General features: G+C 38.3%; 5 protein-coding genes across 7 annotated transcripts; 3 read left to right on the forward strand and 2 right to left on the reverse strand.

Annotated features, from left to right (window-relative positions):
* Positions 1-210: 210 nt before the first annotated feature.
* On the forward strand, positions 211-4,465 carry LOC113751251. The gene is made up of 5 exons (XM_027295190.1): positions 211-524; positions 2,198-2,683; positions 2,800-2,889; positions 3,010-3,081; positions 4,005-4,465. The coding sequence occupies exons 1-5, from the start codon at positions 474-476 to the stop codon at positions 4,221-4,223; spliced, it is 918 nt and encodes a 305-aa protein (XP_027150991.1). The 5' UTR covers positions 211-473; the 3' UTR covers positions 4,224-4,465.
* A 107-nt stretch (positions 4,466-4,572) lies between these two features.
* LOC113781709 lies at positions 4,573-6,771 on the reverse strand. The gene is made up of 6 exons (XM_027327687.1): positions 6,646-6,771; positions 6,390-6,536; positions 6,113-6,235; positions 5,570-5,836; positions 5,277-5,441; positions 4,573-5,076 (listed from the first exon to the last, which is right to left on the reverse strand). The coding sequence occupies exons 1-6, from the start codon at positions 6,691-6,693 to the stop codon at positions 4,753-4,755; spliced, it is 1,074 nt and encodes a 357-aa protein (XP_027183488.1). The 5' UTR covers positions 6,694-6,771; the 3' UTR covers positions 4,573-4,752.
* Positions 6,772-7,983: 1,212 nt separating this feature from the next.
* LOC113760443 (chloroplast stem-loop binding protein of 41 kDa a, chloroplastic) lies at positions 7,984-10,463 on the forward strand. Its single transcript, XM_027303019.1, has 7 exons — positions 7,984-8,049; positions 8,080-8,495; positions 8,729-8,850; positions 8,965-9,067; positions 9,159-9,297; positions 9,611-9,888; positions 10,060-10,463. Coding segments are annotated over exons 1-7 (1,242 nt in total). The 5' UTR covers positions 7,984-8,048; the 3' UTR covers positions 10,243-10,463.
* Positions 10,464-10,775: 312 nt separating this feature from the next.
* LOC113783483 (RAN GTPase-activating protein 1) lies at positions 10,776-14,616 on the reverse strand. The gene is made up of 2 exons (XM_027329636.1): positions 14,205-14,616; positions 10,776-12,615 (listed from the first exon to the last, which is right to left on the reverse strand). Exon 2 carries the CDS (start codon positions 12,603-12,605, stop codon positions 11,004-11,006), a length of 1,602 nt encoding a protein of 533 aa, XP_027185437.1. The 5' UTR covers positions 12,606-12,615; positions 14,205-14,616; the 3' UTR covers positions 10,776-11,003.
* A 1,748-nt stretch (positions 14,617-16,364) lies between these two features.
* On the forward strand, positions 16,365-20,107 carry LOC113763818 (cyclin-P3-1). 3 transcript variants are annotated; one of them, XM_027307786.1, is made up of 4 exons: positions 16,365-16,914; positions 18,549-18,964; positions 19,420-19,483; positions 19,609-20,107. In XM_027307786.1, the coding sequence occupies exons 2-4, from the start codon at positions 18,564-18,566 to the stop codon at positions 19,762-19,764; spliced, it is 621 nt and encodes a 206-aa protein (XP_027163587.1). In that variant the 5' UTR covers positions 16,365-16,914; positions 18,549-18,563; the 3' UTR covers positions 19,765-20,107. The 3 variants fall into 3 exon arrangements, with proteins under 3 accessions (XP_027163587.1, XP_027163578.1, XP_027163569.1); XM_027307777.1 differs by lacking the exon at positions 19,420-19,483 and adding an exon at positions 18,224-18,322 and having other exon boundaries at positions 16,458-16,914; positions 19,512-20,107; XM_027307768.1 differs by lacking the exon at positions 19,420-19,483 and having other exon boundaries at positions 16,461-16,914; positions 19,512-20,107.
* The last annotated feature ends 685 nt before the right edge of the window (positions 20,108-20,792 follow it).

Below are 20,792 nucleotides of genomic sequence, written 5' to 3' on the forward strand. Positions count from 1 at the left end.
CTAATTTATTCAATTACTCGGTCACTTATTCATAATGTTCACGGTGCACAAACAAATGGAAACCCAATTAAAGGGGAAATAATCCAAAGAAAATGGGGAAGGAAGATTGAGAAACAAAATCTAATAGTGCCATGTATCTAGGCATAATAAACTGGAGAAAAGTTCCATAGTATGTCAAAAACGAGTCTATGAGTCAAAGACGTGGCATCCGAAAATCGGGACGAGGGTAAGAAAGTTTTTAATGCCACCCCGTCCAACTTCGTCCAGTTACACTACCGACAACTCCTCCTCTCTTGACACTCTCAGACCGTCTAGACTGGTGGTGTCCCGTTCGTCTCAAGACAGATTTCGCTATATTACAGAGAGAGGCAAAAGGTACAGTGAAGACTCAAAGACACATATCCCCAACCAAAAAAAAAATAAAAATAAAAAAGTACAGAGGTAGACTTGCTGGTAGCGGAAGAGAGAAGGGAATGGGGAAAAAAGCCAAGGCCAAAGCCAAGCCCAAAGATGACGTCTTTGCGGTATAGTTTTTGGCTGTACAGGTTTTTTTTTTTTTTTTCAACTTCATACTCAATTTTTACTACTTATTTTTTCGTGATATTTTTTTTTTTGGTTATCCTGTTATGCACCGGCACCGCCGCGCATGCATGTCTAAAAGCGGGTGTCTTTATATGTTTAGCGTGATACTGTGCGCTCGTAAAGGCGTGGTCTTGTGTGTGATGGCTGAGGGATTTTTCGTGGTGAAAAAAAACATGTATATGAATGGGTGTGTGTATATGTATGAACAGGTACAACTTGATAATGGGATGAGAAAATTGCTGACGGACATGTTCTGCTCTGTGTGTGTTAATGTCCTCGTCGGTTCTTGCCGGATCCATGAGTGGTTTTGGTTTTTTTTTTTTTTTTGTGCTTTATATATGTAAGATATGTATCCTTACTGATCGGCCGTGGATGGAAACCTAAAAGAGGCCGGAACTTTGATAAGTATAACGGATTTTAAAATTGCTAGCAATCTGGAATTTTAGTGTGTTTGTAATTTAATCAGATCTGCAGCTTAGCCTATAGATATCAGGGTAGTCTGAAAAGTGTCATTCAGATGCAGGCTACGTGGTCGTCCATTTAGGTTGTCAGTGCACATTGATTCTTTTATGAATTTCTACGTATGTACTAGATTCCTACAAAGATGCAAGTATTGCTCATCCATTTAGGAAACTCACTGTTATAGTACTCCATAATTTTCTTTTTCTAAATAATTAGTACTAAATGGAAAACCAAATATTTGGACGCAAAATCTTGTTCCAACAATGTACACAATACTAATATCCAGGTATATGTGAAACTTGTACATTTTGCTATAGCGCAGTCATTACATATAAATACAGTAGATCCGTTGGGAAAATCAGGTTTTGGGGTTTTTTTTATTCAATGCAGGTGTATCGCAAAAAAATTCATACCAAGAATGAAATTGATCTTTGATCTTGTAATAAATGTAGGCATTCACTGCAATTTCAGGTATAGTCCTGGATCAACCTCACTTGTACAACCATGTGATTAATATCAGATTATCTCGCTGGATTTACATATGGGTTTATGCATGCATAATATATGTTTATGCATGTGGATTTGTGTACGTTTGGCCGCACAGCTTTCTACTGATAATTTTCTCTTTAAAAATCAACGAATTGCACAAGATGAGATATTTATGGTTTGTTGGTAACAAGTGATGCAGGTTTTTGTTCAAAACTATTCTTGAAGTTTTGGGTCAAACGTGTCTGCATGAAAAAGGCATGTTAATGTGGTCTTGTTAAGAGATACTTGAGACTTCATACTTTCTTGTTTTTATTTTGTGAATAGTTACTTTCTGTAAACAGGTTCATCATTGTCAAGAAGCTTTACTTGCATACGCAATGAACTTTATCTTGTTGTCTTGTTGTTTCTTTTCTTAAAGAAAAAACTTGCTGTCAGGTTAGGGTCCGGAAGATTTTGTTCTTAGGACAGCTTGAGATAGTAACACTGTAGCAGTATGTTAAAATTTGAACGGAAGAGATATAGAAAAATTTTGGCCTTCAAGTTTTTTGCATGCCTCACATGTTTGTACGATTGAAGTATTACTTTCTATCCTATTTCCTTTATAGTTTATTTTTTGAATGGTATTTGTATTTGCGTTATGCACTTACTTTGTTTTTTTTCATAGAATGGGACTTCTAATCCTCCTTTGGAGAGCGTGGAGGACGAGCAGACAAGTCCTAACAGGTTACCATCAAAGAAGAAGGCATCAACGAGCAGCTTACCTTTAAAGAAGAATTCATCTAAGAAGGCACTATCAAATATGGCTAGAACTGTTAGGAGGTCAGGCCGGCTTAGGAATTTACAATCAGCTAAGCCAAACCAAGAGATGATTGTGGAAAAGATTGATCTTGCTGGTAGTGAGAGTGAAGAGGAGTCACTTGATCAACAATCGAACTTAGAGCCTTTTCTTCATCAAGAAAACTCAGAGCCTATTGTTCAACAATTGAATGCAGAGCGTATTGTTCAAGAAGTGAACACAGAGGCTGTTGTTCAAGAAGCGAACTCAGAGCCACTTGTTCAACCTTTTAACTCACAACCAATCTCTAATCAACACAACTTGGAAGAAAAAATTGGCTTTCTTGTTCAGTCTGTTGAAGAATTCAAGTCGCAGGTATCTAACTGGATTAGTTCTGTATTGCTTTGGCTTTGAAGTTCTGACTTAGTATAGTTCTGTATTGCTTTGGCTTGGAAATTCTGACTTCGTAATTCTCTTGTTTCCACTGAAAGGTTGTTCAGGGTAAAAAAAGGCCATTTCCAAGTGAAACTCAGCATATGGAACTTAATTATCGAAGTCTGTATATTGAGTCACAAAAAAAGGTTGCCTCTTGAAGTCCAGTTCTGGTCTCTCTCTCTCTCTCTCTCACGCACACACGCGGGCGTGCACACATGTAAATTATGATTTTTCAATACATGTTTAACTTTTTTGGCTTTTGATAGGTTGAGGCCTTAACCGAGGAAAATCATCAACTCTCCAAAAAGTTGGAATTTGCCTGTGGAAAAGTTGAAGCGGTATGTTAGTTGGACCTTTTCAGAGAAACATAATTTGCTAGCTATTTTTGTTTTAGATAGAATTATGGAAGATAGCTTTGTATTTCTTCATGTATTCTTATCAAGCAAAAATTCTAGGCTCAGAAGGTTGAGCTTAAGGACGCTACGTCATTCCTTAAGGTTTCACTTTCCTTGCCAGCCAAAATCAGGAAATTTTTACATTCGAGTTTAATAATTAGCCGACAGGTCTAATTATCTTCCCAGATCTGAAGTATCATTATATGCTGCATCTAGTCATCACGAGAAGAAAACTATTTTCATTTGTGACGTAAATGGGCTTCATGCAGTTTTTGCTGAATAACTTTGCATAATGAGTTTAGCACCTGAAAATTTTTTTTTTTGGCATAGTGAGCTTCCTATAGGATGTCCTGAGCAGGTTCTTGCGCTGTTGGTAATATTATCTTTCTGTGCTGCTCAAATCGCTGGTAATTGATAGCTTTCTAGCATTGGTTACCATATTCTAATAAAGCACTACATAATGTGCAATTCTGAGGAAGTCCTTGTTTATTGAGTAGTTGCTTCGTCAAACACTATAAAAGTAGTGTGTCAGTGCTTCGAATTCTTTTGCAATATGTAACTTGCTTTCCCGCTTCAACTCAGCTTAGTTTGCACCTCTGGTTGTACTTGCAGAATCATAAAAGATATGCGGACAAATACTATACTAGTTGAACCTGTCTTTGCTCATGGGTTCTTCTAGTCTTCTTGTTAACTAGCGGTAGGCAGAAAGCTTGTGCTCTCTAGTTGCCCTGTTGTGCTTTCGAGTCTTTGTAGGTGTTGGTAGTCCTCCTTTTATGCATGCTGATACAAGGCCTCGATGTATGTGGTGGTGCAACCTACCATATGATCTGTGTTTGACATTTGGTTTCTTTTTTACCTGTCTGCAGTATGAGAAAATGAAGGATGTTTTTGGGAATCTGAAGGATATGGTGTTAGTATCACAACTAGAGAAAGCTACTGAAGCAGCAATTAATTTTTCTGCTCAAGCAGCAGTAAGCAAGCTTAATTTGCCAGAAACCACCATTAATGGAGCTGCTGTTCCTGCAGATAAACGGAGGACTGCATTTGGGGCAACTCATAAGAAATATGTTAGGAAGAAGAAATAAATTGAAGTGTGAAAGCATCTTCTGACTGCTTTTTTTTTTTTCTTTTTTGTCCAAGCAACTTTTGGAAGCAAAATCTTAATTCATGTGGGCTAACCCTAGGTTGTTTAATTCATGAAATAAGATCTGTATCTGCGGCTTCCAAGTATTTTCAATATGGCATTTAATGACACCCAGTACCAATTGTTATATTAAGTTCGTCTAAGCATTGACTCTGCTGCCTACATAGGAGCATTGGAACGCCAGTCTGGATTTTCTGAGTCTTCCATTGTTGTTCTACCAGTGAACTGAAAACTCCTCTGTTTTCTGTTAGGCAACTTCCTCTAAAGAACGTTTTCCGGGTGTTATCAACTCAACTTAATTGGAGCATCTCAAATAATAATAAGCATTGGGTATTATTTAACAAACATGATCCCTCTGTCGGAAAAAAAAATACAAAATGATAAAAATTAAATGAAATAACAAAACCCATCTGTTGACAGGATCGTCTAATCTACATTGCAAGTTTTTTCCAGTCTTCTATGAGACTCAGTCACGGTTCATCGTAGTATGCATCCAGTGACTTGGAGAATCCCAAAATATTTGGCCTCGGGGTACCATCAACTCCTCTGCCCTCTTCCTCTTCTTCTTCTTCTTCTTCTTCTTCTTCTTCATCTGCTTCTCGTACAGAATTTGGTGATGAAAATTCTAAGCTCATTCCTCTTATCAAGTTCTCATAAGACGCGGACAGATCCTGCGTGGTGAGCTGGTGGTACTCTACTAGCTGGTGAAGGCACCGGTTTTCCCTGGCCAAGTTTGCATTCTCATATGCCAGTCTTGATTTTTCAGCAAGGAGTGCTTCCAATTGAAGCCTTACCTGGACATTAGATAAACATTCCTAGACATTATCTTGAGTTTCTTTTACAGTTTGTGCTATAGACATTAGAAATTTAGAAGAACTCGAGAAATAGACCTAATGAAAGAGCAAAGATCTTTTTTTTTTTTTTTTTTTTTTTTTGGCCCTTTGTGTCTACGATTTTATGTTATGCAGAAGAGCACAATAAAATGAAAAGCTACCAGATCATCTTCTTCTGGTCTTATTCCTTTGGAATATCCATCACGAAGCCTCCTGTTTTCTTCCTCTAATAGAGTGCAGCGCTCTTGCATGAAGCATAAGTCTGATTTAATGGATTTCAGTTCTCTTGCAAGGGCACCAGCTTTTGTTGCCATCGAAATTGCAAGCTTCACAAAACACACACAAAAATAAATAAATTAAGAGAGGTACAAAGTGAACTGTCACTACAAAATTCTTGCAATACAAACTCTTCAATGATCAGAATGGCCCAAAATTAAATCTGATAGATACCAACATTTTTGGCTTTGTTGAGGTTGCCCATTTCTTTTGAGCTCTTCATCTTTCCCTTCAGGGATACATCCTCTTGATCTTGATCAGAATATCCTTGAGTATCAAACTTTCTCTTATGTCCCCTCTTTCCTTCTTCATTGCTCTCTCCTTCAGTTTCTTCTCCATGTTCATCTTCCTTCCTCTGTGGCAATTGCTGTTCATATTTTGCCCTCTCCAAGGTACAATTCAATATTTCAGTCAATGTGGGCGGTTTGGCAAGATCTCTTGCTCCCTGCCGTAGGGGAAATTCCCATCACATTCCATTCCAATTTATAACTAATTTTACAAAATGGATCCCAGTTTATGTTTGATATACAAAGGAAGTAATAAAGGCTCAACCAACCATACCATAAATTTAATCAAGAGGGAGATTAATTAGGACAGAAATGGAACATGTGTGTTTTAGACATTAGTCAGGAATCTAGTTGGATGCTGATAAGGATGTTCAGAAAGTTGGTTGCCTAAAAAAGAAAAGAAAAAGGATTCGTGAAGTTGACTTTGAAGTTACCTGAAGGGCATTCTCCAGATTGTCGGAGAGCTGAGACAGTGAGTAAGCAACAGAGTCGAACCCTCTTAGCAGAAGCATGGAATCCTCCTTCATCCTCTTTTCCCTTTCCACAGCTCCAGCATTCTATCCATCAAATTTCGGGAAAAAAAAAAAACAAAAACAACGCAAATTTAATGAAATAAGCAACCGATCAGACAAGCAAAAAAGGACCGCTCCCCCCAGGCCCCCGGGGGAAGGGGGGGGGGGTTGGTTTACTGACAAGGAAATGAAAAGCTACCGTCTGGGTAGGAGGAGGCGAGGATGAATCATCAGTGGGTATTCTGCTCTCGAGGAGCACATCGATGCGGCTGCGGAGAGTGCTCCAGAAACACTTATCAGAGGATGGACTGAAGAGAGGCGGAGAACCCATGAATGCTTCTGATCCCTGTAATTTTTATAAAGAAAAAAAAAGTTTTTATGGCTGAGGAATTAGAGAAAATTAATCATAGTAGTTAGATTTGTTGAGTGAGTGAATAGCATTAAAAGAAGCAAACCTTATTCAAGGAAGCGGGGGAGGACGAATGTAGTAGTGAAGTAGGCATGGGAGCTTTTGGATTTGGAAAGAGAAAAAAGTAAGAAGAAAAGTTGTGGGAGTGAGAGAGGAAGAGCGGGATGAGAAAGTTGAGTTTGTAACGGCTAGTAGGAGCCAGGGGCAATGGACTATTGGAACTGAGAGCCAGATAGAGGTAGGCGATGGGTGGGCCGATGCCAACGTTCTGGTTTTGTAAATAAACTTTCAACCATTCCAAATCCAATCCAACCGATGGATAAATATGAGGCCACGCACCAGATATGTAGGTCTTCAAGTGTCGGAAATTTGTGTGAAGAGTTCTCTCCCTTCTCCCCCAATCCCAAAAAAAGGGGAGCAATTTAGAAACCCCTCCTGAATTTTATAACAATATTACTTAGTATTGTTGAACTTTAAAAAATATCATTTTATCTATTTTCAACTTTTTGTAGCATTGTAATCTCATTTTAAAATATCTTATTAAAAACTCATTCTTGGAACGAAGACATCTTCTTTATCCAATACTGCTCTTTTCTTACACGCCTTTTTTTTTTGGTTTTTTCTTAAAATATTTAGTTAATCTCTTAAACTTTTAAAAATTTGGCAAGTATGGTGTTGTAGTTAAGAATTATATGATGTTAACAAGATTGAAAGATCTTTTAATAGTTTTCATGTCACCGGTTGGCACAGTAAATATAACATTTAGAAATTCACAAACACTTTTCATTAAAAGAATAACTTGTTTTGGTTTTTGAAAGCATCTTAAATGAGTTTGCAAACATATAATTTTAAACATGTTTTTTCCCTAGTTTTCAGAAATTCTAACAATTTGAAAACCTCCTCGAGTTGACTGCAAACACTTTGTAGGACATTAATAATATTTTTTCTGGCTTGAAAACACCTTAAATATACTTGTAAAGATATATTATTTATGTCTTAAACCGCTCCCCTGAAATTGCACATTTACACAAGTTATCTGTTGATTTCAAATTTTTGTTAATATATTTTTATTTTTGAAAATAAAGTAGGACGATAAAAGGCGCTTTTGGAATGAAAATATCTTCTCCATAAAAAAATGAGTTCTTTAATAATTAATATATTTTTGAAATGAGCCTAAAATATTACAAAAAGTCAATAGTAGAAAAGGGAAGTGATATGTTTCAAAATTCAGGGTCATTAAGTGACCTGAAATTTTGAAAAGTTCACTAGTTAAAATGGTAGCATTTTTTTTTTCTTAGGACCAAAAGAAAAAGCTTAAACAACATCGAAATTTTGTACCAAGATTATCATTTAGAACTACTTGGCTTTTTTTTTCCTCCCATTATCCTTTATGAAAATTATATCAAGAGTTGCTGGTTCTCAAGACCTCACAGAGGATCATAATCGACCACAAAAGATCAAAAGGGAACTGGGGAGAAATTGGCAATGGCAACTCTTGCTTCCTCTTCCTCTATCGTCTTCACCGCTAATCCATCATCATCTACTTCCACTTCTTCTTCTGCAGCTCGTTCCTTGGCCCTTCCGCCACGCCTCACCCTCTCCTCTTTATCTTCGTCAACCACTCTCTCTTCCCTTTTTTCAAATTCTCCAACTTCGGTCGCTTATTCCACCAGTTCAAGGCGGGTTCTAACTTGTATCCCGGCCTTCAGTGTCGTCAAGGCCAGTGCTGCAGAGAAGAAAAAGGTGCTCATTGTCAACACCGACAGCGGCGGACATGCAGTCATTGGCTTCTACTTCGCCAAACAACTTCTGGGTTCCGGCCATGAGGTCACCGTTTTAACTGTGGGTGAAGAGAGCTCTGACAAGATGAAGAAGCCGCCTTTCAACCGATTCTCAGTTAAATTTGTCATCCTTTGTCTCTTTCATTTCTCAACTTCAGTTTTCCCGCTTTTATGCTCTGATCATTTCATTAGTAGCAGGTTTGCTGGGATTTTTGGGAGTGGGCAGCAGCTTAATTTGTCAATCAGTACTTACTTAACTTTCCGATGACGGTTTCAAAGGAAGTAACAATAATAACAAAATCGAAATCAAAAGGCAGGAACTTATATGGGAAATTCTGATTTATTCAGGAAATTGTGAGTGCTAATGGGCGGACAGTTTGGGGTGACCCTGCTGATATTGGGAAGGTGTTAGAGGGAGCTACATTTGATGCAGTATTGGATAACAATGGCAAGGACTTGGATGCTGTGAGGTTTGTGCAATTTTTCTCTTTTGTAAGTTGTAACTACTAACTAGTGACCTTTTCTTATCTGTTGTTGGCTTCTCGAGATATTACTGTACTAATGATTCTTTATTTGAAAAATAGGCCTGTTGCAGATTGGGCCAAGAGTTCTGGTGTAAAACAGTTTCTGTTTATCAGCAGCGCAGGTATTTACAAGCCTACAGATGAGCCTCCTCATGTGGAAGGGGTATGTATTATCAATAGTGCATATCTTACACATTCATGTTGCACCTCAAATATAATTTTGCTTTCAAAATGAATCCTTCTGGATGTTACAGGACGTTGTTAAAGCTGATGCCGGTCATGTTGGAGTGGAGAAATATATTTCAGAAATCTTTGAGAGTTGGGCAGTTTTCCGTCCACAGTACATGATCGGTTCTGGCAACAACAAAGATTGTGAAGAGTGGTTCTTCGACCGTAAGTTTATAGAAATCTGACTGTGTATTCTTTGTCGAGACCATTAGTTTCTAATATTTCCTTGCCTGAGTCACCTAGTGGTAAATTCGCTTTCTCGATTCTTGTAGCCAAATGCTGTATTCCTGTTCCTTGCTGAAAAAGGTTTTTTTTTTTTTTATCGGGTGGAATTAAATAGCATGGATTGATAATGATAACTTTAGTAAATTTATGGTGCTTGGGAACATAGTAAATTTATGCCCGAATCCATCAGGATGCTTGTTGTGGTTGGCGATCACTACAGTTTCTGAATCCATCATGTATTGACTTATTACAGGGATTGTTCGAGGAAGGCCGGTCCCGATTCCTGGTTCTGGAATGCAGCTGACCAATATTGCTCATGTTCGGGACTTGTCATCAATGCTTACTTTGGCGGTTGAAAATGCAGCTGCTGCGAACGGAAACATCTTCAACTGTGTCAGTGACCGTGCAGTGACACTGGATGGAATGGCGAGGCTATGTGCGCAAGCTGCGGGCCTGCCTGTGGAGATAGTGCATTATGATCCAAAAGCTGTTGGAATTGATGCCAAGAAAGCTTTTCCCTTCCGCAACATGGTAAGGCTGCATGACTCCCTTCTTCACTTCCAGCTTACAGAGCATCGTGCCTGACTGCTCGAAGCATATAATATGATAGTGTATGACTTGCACAAGTATGTCCTGTCCATTGTAGTAGAAGATTAGCTGTACATAGTGTGTTTATAATTCCTGCTCATGGTACTTCTGCAGCATTTCTATGCGGAGCCAAGGGCTGCTAAGGAGATTCTGGGGTGGAAGGGTACAACAAATCTCCCAGAAGACCTGAAGGAGCGGTTTAACGAGTACGTGCAGCTTGGCAGAGACAAGAAAGAGATGAAGTACGAGATAGATGACAAAATTCTAGCTTCACTGAAAGTACCAGTAGCCGTATAATTTGATTTCTAAGTTCTGAGCGTCCTCCAGATTGCTTGTCGGGGCAAATTTTCGGTAGAAATATTTCCACATCGTGTAAGAGGCCATAAATTTGGCAAATTCAGTGGGAATCCACCCAAAAGCAAACAGGACCAGACTACTTTACAAATTATTTAGGTGCTAGTTTTGTGTATTTCACCTAATGAAATGTGCTTATCTCTCTTATGACGATTGACAAGAGATTCCACGATTTTAAGTAAATAAAAAAAATGAATTATTCACCTTAACCGAGCGACATAAATGGGATCTTTGAGCAGACGAATAGACTCCTGAACGACTAAATAAGCACGTTCACACGAATAAATAAATAAAACTTGGCAATGGTCATTCATTATCTAAATGTTGCTGAATATTCCGCCTTGCAAGCATCTGCAGAGAAATTGAATCCAAATGCTAAACCCCGATAAATAAAGACAAAAAAAAAACCAGAATAACTTTTCATTGAAATAAAACCCAAAATTATAGCAAGGTCATTCAAGGAAAAAAAAAAGAGATAAGTTTGATCCAATGTAGTGGAATTTAATGGCACGCCAATGTTAAAAAAAAAAAAAAAAAAAAAAAAAAAAAAAACTTTACGAGTTGCAAGTCCCTGACTACTCATGAATGAAGCAAGATATACAGAGAACTAACATACACGATACAAAGTCCACTAAAGCACATTGGCTATAACAAAGTTCGATAAGGAAGAAGATCAAGGATGCGTTTCTGATTTGTACTAAATATTACTCCTCCTGCTTAATTTCGAGGCCCATGAGCTTAGATTCCAATTCACCCTCATCATCATCACCTTCTTCAGCCTCTTCATCATAGTCTTCTCCTTCAGGATCGTTATCATCCAAAGGTCCCAGGACACAAGAAGAATTCTCAAATACCTCCTTCACCTCATCAACCCCTTCGTCGGATATGAAATTACCGTTAATGTTCAGCAACTTGAATCCAGGTTTGCTTACAACAGCTTGAGCTAAGCACCGGGCTCCAGCCCTTCTGATTGAGTTTGTACTCAAATCTACTTCATTTAACTGTCCATGACCCTCTTCCAAAGCCTTGGCAATAAGGATGGCACCCTCATCCTTCAACTCGTTCTCAGCCAAGTTTAATTTTGTAAGAAACTGCTTTGCAGCAACACAGGCAGCCAAAGCAGGAGCAGCTTCGGCAGTAATATCATTTCCAGCCATCTCCAGAACCTCTAATGATGGAACAGATTCCGTTAGAGCATTAGCAAGAGCTAGAGACCCCTCATCTTCCAAATTTAAGTAGCTAAGGTAGATTTCAGTGAGATCAGAAAATCTTGGCAAAACCTTGCTTAAAGCAATTCCAGATTCCACGCCAAACATATTGTCACGCAAATCAAGCTTCTTTAAACTGGTACATGATCCAAGAGCCTCTGCAAGGGCAACCCCTCCTTCAGATCCTACCCTTGCAGACGAACATCGGAAGTCCTCCAGCAGAGGCGAATGCTTCACAAGTTCAGAAATAGCAACGGCACCCTCATCTCCTGTCATGTTATTATGAAAATGGAGAACCCTAAGCCTATCAGTTGAAGGAATTAGCTCACAGACTGCACGTGCAGCCTCCTCTGAAATACCATCATTCATCAGATAGAGCTCCTCCAAATTATGCTGCAATTTTAGCAGTCCAGCAAATGCCCTAACACCTTTTTCGCCCAAAGCATTATTTGAAAGGTTGAGGTACCTGAGATTACTCCCTTCCAGAGCAGACGAGAAGATGGTCATGACTTCGAGGGCTTCTGTCTCCGGCCTTCCAGCAATGAAATCTGACAGGTCTATTTCTGTCAGTTGGTCTCTGAGAGATGACAATATAGGCTCAGCAACATGTGCTGAGTCCAAGCCAAAACTTGTATTGCTGAAACAGATCTTGGTAAATTTGTTGTGGAGATCCCTAAGTGGTTTCAACAACTCCTCAGCCTCTTTCGCATCAATAAATGCCCGACGACCTCCAGATATGTCAAAAACTGTTTCATGAGATACTCTAACTCTCTCAGACTCAATAAAATTTCCATCTTCCTTTGTTCTGGGTCCTCTTCTGATAACATCCAGCATAAGCTTGCTGGATTCTTTAGCATAGAGCTGCACAGCAGAACTTCCATCTCCATCTGGCTCCTTCTCAAAGTGCTGGCTTGCAGAAGCAAATGCAACGACTTCAATTTGCTTAGCATCCTCCTCAGCTTCCTCTTTACTCAAAAGACCATACTTTCTGGACAAAACTGATGGAGTGCTAAGATTCTTAGTCATTCTTTCTACAAGCATTAGCCTGGTACTTTGGCTAGGGGGCCACAATTTCATAGAGAAAGTTTTAGAATCCATGTAAGAAAACCTGTAAACACACATTCAGCCACAACGTCAGCTTGTAAACAATTGAATTGTTACAAAAAGAAGAGTCTTGATATAAACAAAATATAAGAAAGCAGCAATACCTGAAAAAGAAGACTCTACTACTCTTCAAACATAAATATTAGCAATTGAATACAACACTTGATTGAAGAGGCCATTTCAATATCAAAAGTTACCAGGAAGGTCATTATAACTTATGCCAAATAATAGAGGATTTAGTGTTAGAACCAACAGAACAGTGGAAGTGCACAACCAACAATGCCACTGATGCAACCAAGATAGCAATTAGGCCAACCCAAACTTTAAATTATATTCATAAAGAAAATAATACTGGCTTTAAAAGAGTGTGGTCTGGAGAATCTACTCCACCATTCTCTTCACATATCAATTTGTGTCCGTAGGCTCACCTGTCTCAAACACTAACCAATAAAGCATCAAAACATTTTCCCTAGAAAGTCCAGGTGGAAGTTAGTCTATTACAGGCTAGGAAAGCAAAACTTTCCCTAAAACTGAAGAAATTCAAGCTAAGAAAACTGTTCAACTTCAGTTGTTATATCTTGGATTTGTCATCTCAAAACACTTTAAATAACCTATCTAGTATTTCCTAATGCTTAAACTTCCCAACACCTCCAAAACAAATCATCTAGTATGCCCTAATATGTTTTTCTCTGAACAACAAAAGCCAGCCACTTTAACAAAACTTGATTCTTCTTGCTATCGTGTTGATGTCACATGGTAAAAGGAGGACAGGAAGGGAAATTACATACAGGATACAGAATATAAAATAAATGACTAACAGTACAAAAAGAAAGTCCATGGTCACAAAGAGAAAATGCTTTTTAAGATCAGTTAAGAATAAGCAGTGCATAAAAACACTAACGAGTTATTAAATATTATGTGCGTGTGTGGTTCTGGGAATTTGGTTCAAAAGTTTTAGTAAACTTCCTCTCCTTCATTTGGGCCGCAAAGCAGGAATCAGTGCAAATAAAGACATCAGTATATCAGTTTAAGCTTCTTTAGATGTCGAGGAAGTAATTTACATCAGAATAGAGAATATGCCTGCAGCTAATGTATTTAATTCCGGGATTAAACACCGTATCATATTCATTAATCAATACCAACGTTATTGTTCCATAAGTTTAAAGTTCTTCTAGATTTGTCCAAGCAGTAGCTTTAAATCATCAGTAAGTCATGCAAACGTGTCAAGCTACATATGCGGCTGCAGAATTGACAGAGAATTATGATTTATGAATGTTCTACTCAAACTCTTGCCATGGGAGGGGGCGAAAAACACAAAATTGCAATTCGGACAACTCCAGCAAAAATAAAAATGAAAACAAACATGTGAAATAAAGTTACATTTCGCCCGCATTAAGTGCAAATAGATGCAGAAATAAACCACCGCAGGCTTGGTGTAACAGCAGATTAAACAAATTCCAGTAGATCCAGTGAAAATGAAAAAAGCAACGGAACGTCTTCATAGCAGAGATAATATTGATATTAACACAATAAATTTAAGGGAAAATAAAGGAGGAGGAGGAGGAGGAAAGAACTGATAAACAAAAGTAGTACCGGTAGGAGGAATTGGACAAAAGGACTGCAGGGGTTGCGAAAAATGGTGGTGGCGAGTTGTTGGAAACCCTAGAAAATCAAAATGAAAGAGGAGATGCGGAGCGAAGAAAAAGTGAATAATCTTCCTAATACTGCGGAGTTGATTATGAGATGGTGGGCGGCGGGCCGACGAAGAAATTAAAATGAAAAGGAAGCGAGAAAAGAAGAGGGAAGGGAGGAGCATCCAGCATCCAGCAGCATCTGTTTCCTGTCTACTTTTTGGAGGGAAAATGGACGAATCATTACTCCCTCTACTTGAAAACAAATTCTCTATTTATTATACCACCACCACCACCACTTCCATACAGTAATTTATATGGTTCATACATACTACTAGCAGTGGGTACTTAGTAGACCAGTGTGGGGAACCGAGACTGCGTGCGATTTCCGCATCGACAGAAATATTCCTCCTCCTCGGTCACTTGAATTGACTGAAAACTCCTCCACTCGGACCACTCCCACTGCCGCTGCCGCCAACCTTTTTCTCTCCAATTATCGATCAAACAAAAAATATTCGACACCCAGTTGAGTTGGAGGCACGTAGGTGGACTGGTGATGGACTGCAGCACCTCGTCTACCCGTTGATAAAAGTTTGAGAGTTTTGTCTAGGCCCACGTTCTGTTCGCTGTGAGCCCATTAATTAATTAATTAAAGACAAGCCCAAGTTCTACGCAGCCAACTTGAATCAAATAATGATTGGGGCGGGTGTGGTGTTTGTGTGGAGTGCTAGTCCGAAGTAGTAAGTTGTTGGGCTCTAATTGAGTTGTTTGTTTTGTTGGTGCCTGGAAAGCATTAATATTTGTGTTGGTGATTGATTATGGAGGTCGTTCCTGATGATTAAATCATGATCAAGCTCCTTCAAAAATTTAAAAAATTTTAAAAAAAATTAACATTTGAGCTATGTTAAATTCTTAAATAGCATCCCCACTCATGAGCACCGTTTTTTTTTTATATTAAAAAAAAAAAAAAAGGAAGAAGAAGAAGAAGATGGAAGCGTTGCTGTATTATGTATGGTAGGGCTAGTAGTACTATTTTAGATTGTAACCGGGTTGATGTGGACGGAAATGGGAATCTAATCACCCCCAATTAGTTTATTCCCAAAAAAAAAAAAAGGAAAAAGATTTCTGGTTGTCAATGATTTGGATTTGGACAAGTGACCCACTATCTGGGGCTTATTTCGCGGCATAAAATAAAACCGTGATGGAAATTGAAAGCGTGATTTTCAGCACCTCCAAAATTGCAGCAATCAAATCATATGTTGCGGTAGGTATCAGTCCATTTATCAAATTTTGTGGGGGGACAAGGATTATAAGGTTTTGTCCAACTAATGCCCAGTAAATATTTGTTATGATATAGTTGTTGAAGTGTTAAATAGGCAAAAAAAAAATTATAATGCATATATTTTCATCTTCAAAGTCTTGATACTTTGCATATGTTGAGGCAAAAACGTTGAGCGTTGTCATGCAAGAAAACGGCCTCAGTACTCAACACCTTCTCCGTCTCAATGAGCTGTTTAAGGTTAAACTGGAAGCTGCTTCCAGAAATCTTGTAATGCACTGTAAATTGTAGTTTGACGTGTTATTGTCGGAGAGGCAAAATACAAAACCCTCTTTTAGTTCCGTTCTCGTAGTACTAAATTCGGGTTGAAGATTTTTATTGTGTCTGAAAGCCTCATCCCTACTACAAAAATTACTTTGGTTGATATGATATCAATCAAGACTAAAAAAATTACTCCTTATTCTACTATTTTCAGACTTAATTGTGTGTTTGCAGTTGAAAACAATAATCGCATATGCCTTTTTTCATGTTTAGATGGAATCCCACTCTTTAGCTTTTACATGTCAAATTTAATCCTTGTCGGTGATCAAATTTCAGAACAAATGATTTGGGGTCAAATTGTGTAAAAAGAGAGTAGAAAATGACGTAGGGATGGGAGCAACACGCCCGGAAATGGTTTTCTGCTGCAAAACAGTAGCAATGAAGCCGATTACGACACAAATACTGGTAGTAGTTGGAAAAAAAGAAAAGAAAAAGAAAACCACCGACAGCTTTGCTTCCATAAACAATACAGAGAGAGAGAGAGATGATGAGAGAGCACGGAAGAGCTCGAGAGCCGAAATGGGTTGAAAAAACCGGATCCAAGTTTTGATTGTAGATGGGGTTTTCAACAGTAGTATTTACCTTTGCAATAAAATTTTAATGGGATCTGGCCCATCTGGGGAGTTGAGAGAGAGAAGTTTAATTTTCCATGTGAAGCTACCTAAAAAGACAACCAACTCGGAAGTAGAGAACAGAAAAAAGAAAGAAAAGGGGAAAAGGAAACAGAGGAAGAAAAGAAAGAAATATTACTGCAGGTGTATTACTTGCGTGTTCATTGAATAATCAATCCTCCTTTTTAAGCCTTTGCCCTGCATATAAAAAAACATGTAGAGAAATATTTGGCCACAGAGACCAAAAAAGTGGGGTTGTGCTCCAGCGGGTATAGTACCTTCCTCTCTCAGAGACAGGAAACAGAGAGAGCTGCTTATTCTCTTCTGTTTCCCTGTCTCTGTCTCTTTTCCTAATGCTGTGACTCGAGTATCTGTTTCCTGTCATCATCGTGAATGGTGCTCTCCTCACGTAGTGGAAGATTGAACTGAAGATTCAGATATCAGATCTCTCCAAAATTTGTGTGAGCTACTCTCATTCTTCACACCATATGCATTTGGAATTGTTTTAATTTCTTCATATTGAATGGGGTTTCTTTGACAGTTAATGCGGGTCATCTTGGGGAGCGCTATTTGTTAATGGGCCTCTTCTTTTCTTTTCTTTTTTTAATTTAAATGTTCTTGCGAGCTTTGCTTTATCTCTTCCATTGGCCAGTTAGATTTGCTTCTTTACTACTCCACCCTGGAGGCTGTAGAGTTAATAAAGACTCTACATTTCTTGCTAAGTTGTTTATCCGGATGGTGTTTGTGAAGAATTTCTGGCAAGGAGTCAGATGCGAAACCTGGTAGAAAAATTTCAAGAATACTTTAAAGCGCATCCAGAATGGGAAACCTGGTAGAAGTCAACAGATGGTAACGAAGGGGAAAGTTTAGAATTTCCCGTACTCCTATATAATCATAAATTAATATGATTCCTTTAAACCTCTGTTTAAACTTGTTCAAAGTTTTAAGAAGGTTGTCCTGTTCTTTTGTAGTTTATGTGAGAGCGGTTGAGTGCGTGTGTGTGTTTTTGACTGGCAGCATTCTGAGATAAAAGTAGCAGCGAATTTAAGACTATTGCCATGACAGAGTGTAAGAAAAACTTTGTTCTCTTTTCCTGGGCATTGAGAATTAATGGAGGTTCAGTAAAATGGGATGGTGTCCGTAATATTTTAACCCAATCACATGTTTTAGCTCATTCAAACTTTTGCTATTTTGACAGGAGAACTTCATAAACGATTTTGCTTGCACGCTGATATCTGTTCTATAGAAGTGAGAGTTTATGGTGTCGTTGCTGTCAACTTTCAGTCTGATTTATTCGCTCTAACAAAATTGCTGGTGTTTTTATCTTTCTTTTTCATTGAAAATGCCTCCTTTTGTTCGTTGGTTTATCTAGTTGTTAGGTCCACATGCAGTCCTTGTGCTTGATTCCTATGATTAAAGGAGTGGTACATGGTTAGCCAGAATTCTACATAAACGTGGATTGTGGGAAAAGGAAAGAAAAGACAAAATAGGTTATTTCCTGAGGAAGAAATCCTAGTATACTCCGTTATGGTGATCAATGGAGCCATAACTCTATATTTGGTAGATATAACATTTGGAAAAGAAAGAAATGATAAAATGGATTATAGTAGAATGGTCTCCTGACCTAGAACTACTTGTTTTTGGATCACTTGTAATATGTATCTTCAACAAATTGGGTGATATGAATTGAGTTTCTAGATTTTCTGAAACTTTTGCTTGTAACAAAGTTGATTTGGGTGTCTTATTTAAACTTCCATTCTGGAATTTTAGGAGTACAAGTGGTCTTGCGCTGACTAGTTTCTGGAGTCTGCTGTGTGCCTACAATCCAATATTTTGGAATTCAGAATCATCGTTTGATGTTTGCATGAGGTGATTTACCCCATGACCAAAAAATGATTTCTTTCATGCTGAAAGTCATTTTCTGCATCCATCCGGCTTGATATGCTGTTTGAAAATGCAGTTTTGAATATGAACATGAACATGAACTAGATCCACTTCCAGTTATATATTGAAAACATTTCATAATTCTCTCCTTTCTCCATGAAGTAATGTGTTATATTTAGAACTCGCAGTCATTAGTGTCATTTTGTTGCAGTGTTTCTCTCTGGTCATGGAAACATTGGCTCTTAAAACTGAGAATGCGTGTTCTGAGACTTACTTAAGACTGGGGCTCGGAGAATCTGGGAAGGGAAGTACAGGAAAACCCCGACTGCTATCATATCTGTCCTCACTTCTTGAGAAGTCTGTTCAGAAGAATGAAAGGTTTCTTGAGACTACACAAACTAAAGACGTTATTACGGTATTTCACGGTTCAAAAGCACCCTCTTTAGGCATTGAACTATACATTGAACGAATTTTTAAGTACTCATGCTGCAGTCCTTCCTGCTTCATTGTTGCATATATTTATGTGGAGAGATTTATTAAGCGCACCAATGCTGTTGTAACTTCTCTTAATGTTCACCGCCTTCTCATCACCAGTGTCATGGTGGCAGCAAAATATATTGATGATGCGTAAGTTTACTCAAACTCATAATGTAAGCAGTTTCCGTTATATTCTACCTATCTGTTTGCTTCCTAGAAACGAAATTGATCTCCTTTGAAATTAAATGGCTTTGACTCTCTAAGCGTGAGATTTCAGAAAGAGTTGGAAGACTTCTGGAGCCCACCAAATCTTATCAAAATGTTGGGGGATAGTGGAGCATGGGGTGTTATTACTACTTTTTTCCTTGTAGATATTGAAAGGAATGGTCTGTGGTTTTTGTCCATTATTTTCACAACGGATTGGAAAGCAAGACAATCCATTGAAAAGGAGTGTTATTAAGCTATAATTCCGTTCTTGATTGGAGAACTTGACTTTCAATTGAGGACAACTCGTTGCCTCTCACTGTTTCATCAGAGCATATTGTAACTCTGTTATTTTTTAACTCGCGTTGCACTTTTGGCTTTTTTTTTTTTTTTCAACACAGGGAGTGTCCAAACTTTGCCAGACTAATCTCCCTGCGCCTGTTACTTTTGGCTTATTTGTCTTTGGTAATTTCTGATTTGATGTTACATTCAGGTTTTACAATAATGCATATTATGCCAGAGTTGGAGGTGTGGGCACATTAGAGTTGAACAAGTTGGAAATGAAGTTTTTATTTGGTGTGGATTTTCAGCTTTTTGTAAGCAGTGATACCTTCGGGAAGTACTGTGCGCTGTTGGAAATGGAAGGTAGTGGAGGTGTCCAGATCGAACGCTCAATTCAGGCATGCGGAATAAAGGGCAGTTGGCCAAACAACGAAGATTCGACTTGTGCTACAGCTGCTAGATGAAGATTTTCATCGTGTGGAACTATAACATTCTTGACAGTTTCATGCTAGTACACCAACTTGAATTTGCTGCCACGAGTCAAAGGTTATCAATATGAAAGATCATTCTTTAGTAAATAAAATTTGGGTTGCTCTAGATTGTCCTTGCTTCTTTGACGATATTCTTCTCTAGTACCATGTTTTTTGCAGCTGTTGTAGTGATGATTCTTCTTGTGTGAAAATTCGGTTTATTTCCATAGTTCTCTTTTGTACTGTACAGAACGTGCTGTTTTATGTAGAGCAGTGCATTTAATTCGCACTGCCAGAATGGTAGGCGACAATCTAATGGTTCGAGTTTTTCTCTTCCCTTCTGTATTTCTTTGATGTCTATTCGGGCTGAGAATACCAAAAGCTAGTCCCAAGTTTCTCAAATGTTTGAGACAAAGTTATTGTAATTATATACTAAATGGTTTGGGCCTACAGCTCTTGATTAAATGGAGATGACAGAAGATAATTCTTAATTTAGATTTTATTTGTCTGGGTGCAAAATAACTTATGTGAGGGCCAAGGACACGTTACAAGGGATTAGCAATTCTTCGGCTACAGAAACTTAAACTTTTCATTAGGGGGTGAAAGATAATTCAACAATTTATACTGGATACATCCCATCTTTTAATATGCTTATCGGTACAAAATGAAAATTAAAAAGAGTAGTACTAAACAACATAAACAGCGATAAAGGCTGCACAACATCAACGAGAGTAGGATTTTATCAGATAGAGACCGTAGGAAAAAAACGAGACAATGATGACTCTGACACTCATCTCATCCTATCAACAAAAACTGCACTCTCATGGTCAAAATCACCGTTTATGTAATCCTCCCACAACGCCATCCAAACGATGATAGCTTTCGCAGATAAACCATAAAGATTACAGCGTACGAGGCATTGCTCTCACATCCTCTTTGGCCGCAATCTGATTGTCAGTCCCCTCTATTTCTGATTTTCCTCAGTTTTCCTTTGGCTAGGTCAGTTAATGCTGCTGTCTTCT

The sequence above is a fragment of the Coffea eugenioides genome, chromosome 1 (genome assembly GCF_003713205.1).
Source record: "Coffea eugenioides isolate CCC68of chromosome 1, Ceug_1.0, whole genome shotgun sequence".
Classification (NCBI taxonomy): domain Eukaryota; kingdom Viridiplantae; phylum Streptophyta; class Magnoliopsida; order Gentianales; family Rubiaceae; genus Coffea; species Coffea eugenioides.

Coding starts and splice junctions, on each gene's coding strand:
- LOC113751251 (XM_027295190.1), top strand. CDS start 474: ATGGGGAAAAAAGCCAAGGCCAAAGCCAAGCCCAAAGATGACGTCTTT. Junction 525..2,197: donor CCAAAGATGACGTCTTTGCG/GTATAGTTTTTG, acceptor TTTTTTTCATAG/AATGGGACTTCTAATCCTCC. Junction 3,082..4,004: donor CCTGTGGAAAAGTTGAAGCG/GTATGTTAGTTG, acceptor ACCTGTCTGCAG/TATGAGAAAATGAAGGATGT.
- LOC113781709 (XM_027327687.1), bottom strand. CDS start 6,693: ATGCCTACTTCACTACTACATTCGTCCTCCCCCGCTTCCTTGAATAAG. Junction 5,442..5,569: donor ACCTCAACAAAGCCAAAAAT/GTTGGTATCTAT, acceptor TGTTTTGTGAAG/CTTGCAATTTCGATGGCAAC. Junction 5,077..5,276: donor GACCAGAAGAAGATGATCTG/GTAGCTTTTCAT, acceptor TCTAATGTCCAG/GTAAGGCTTCAATTGGAAGC.
- LOC113760443 (XM_027303019.1), top strand. Junction 8,496..8,728: donor CGCCTTTCAACCGATTCTCA/GTTAAATTTGTC, acceptor TGATTTATTCAG/GAAATTGTGAGTGCTAATGG. Junction 9,298..9,610: donor TGAAGAGTGGTTCTTCGACC/GTAAGTTTATAG, acceptor GACTTATTACAG/GGATTGTTCGAGGAAGGCCG.
- LOC113783483 (XM_027329636.1), bottom strand. CDS start 12,605: ATGGATTCTAAAACTTTCTCTATGAAATTGTGGCCCCCTAGCCAAAGT.
- LOC113763818 (XM_027307777.1), top strand. CDS start 18,564: ATGGAAACATTGGCTCTTAAAACTGAGAATGCGTGTTCTGAGACTTAC. Junction 18,965..19,511: donor GCAAAATATATTGATGATGC/GTAAGTTTACTC, acceptor TGTTACATTCAG/GTTTTACAATAATGCATATT.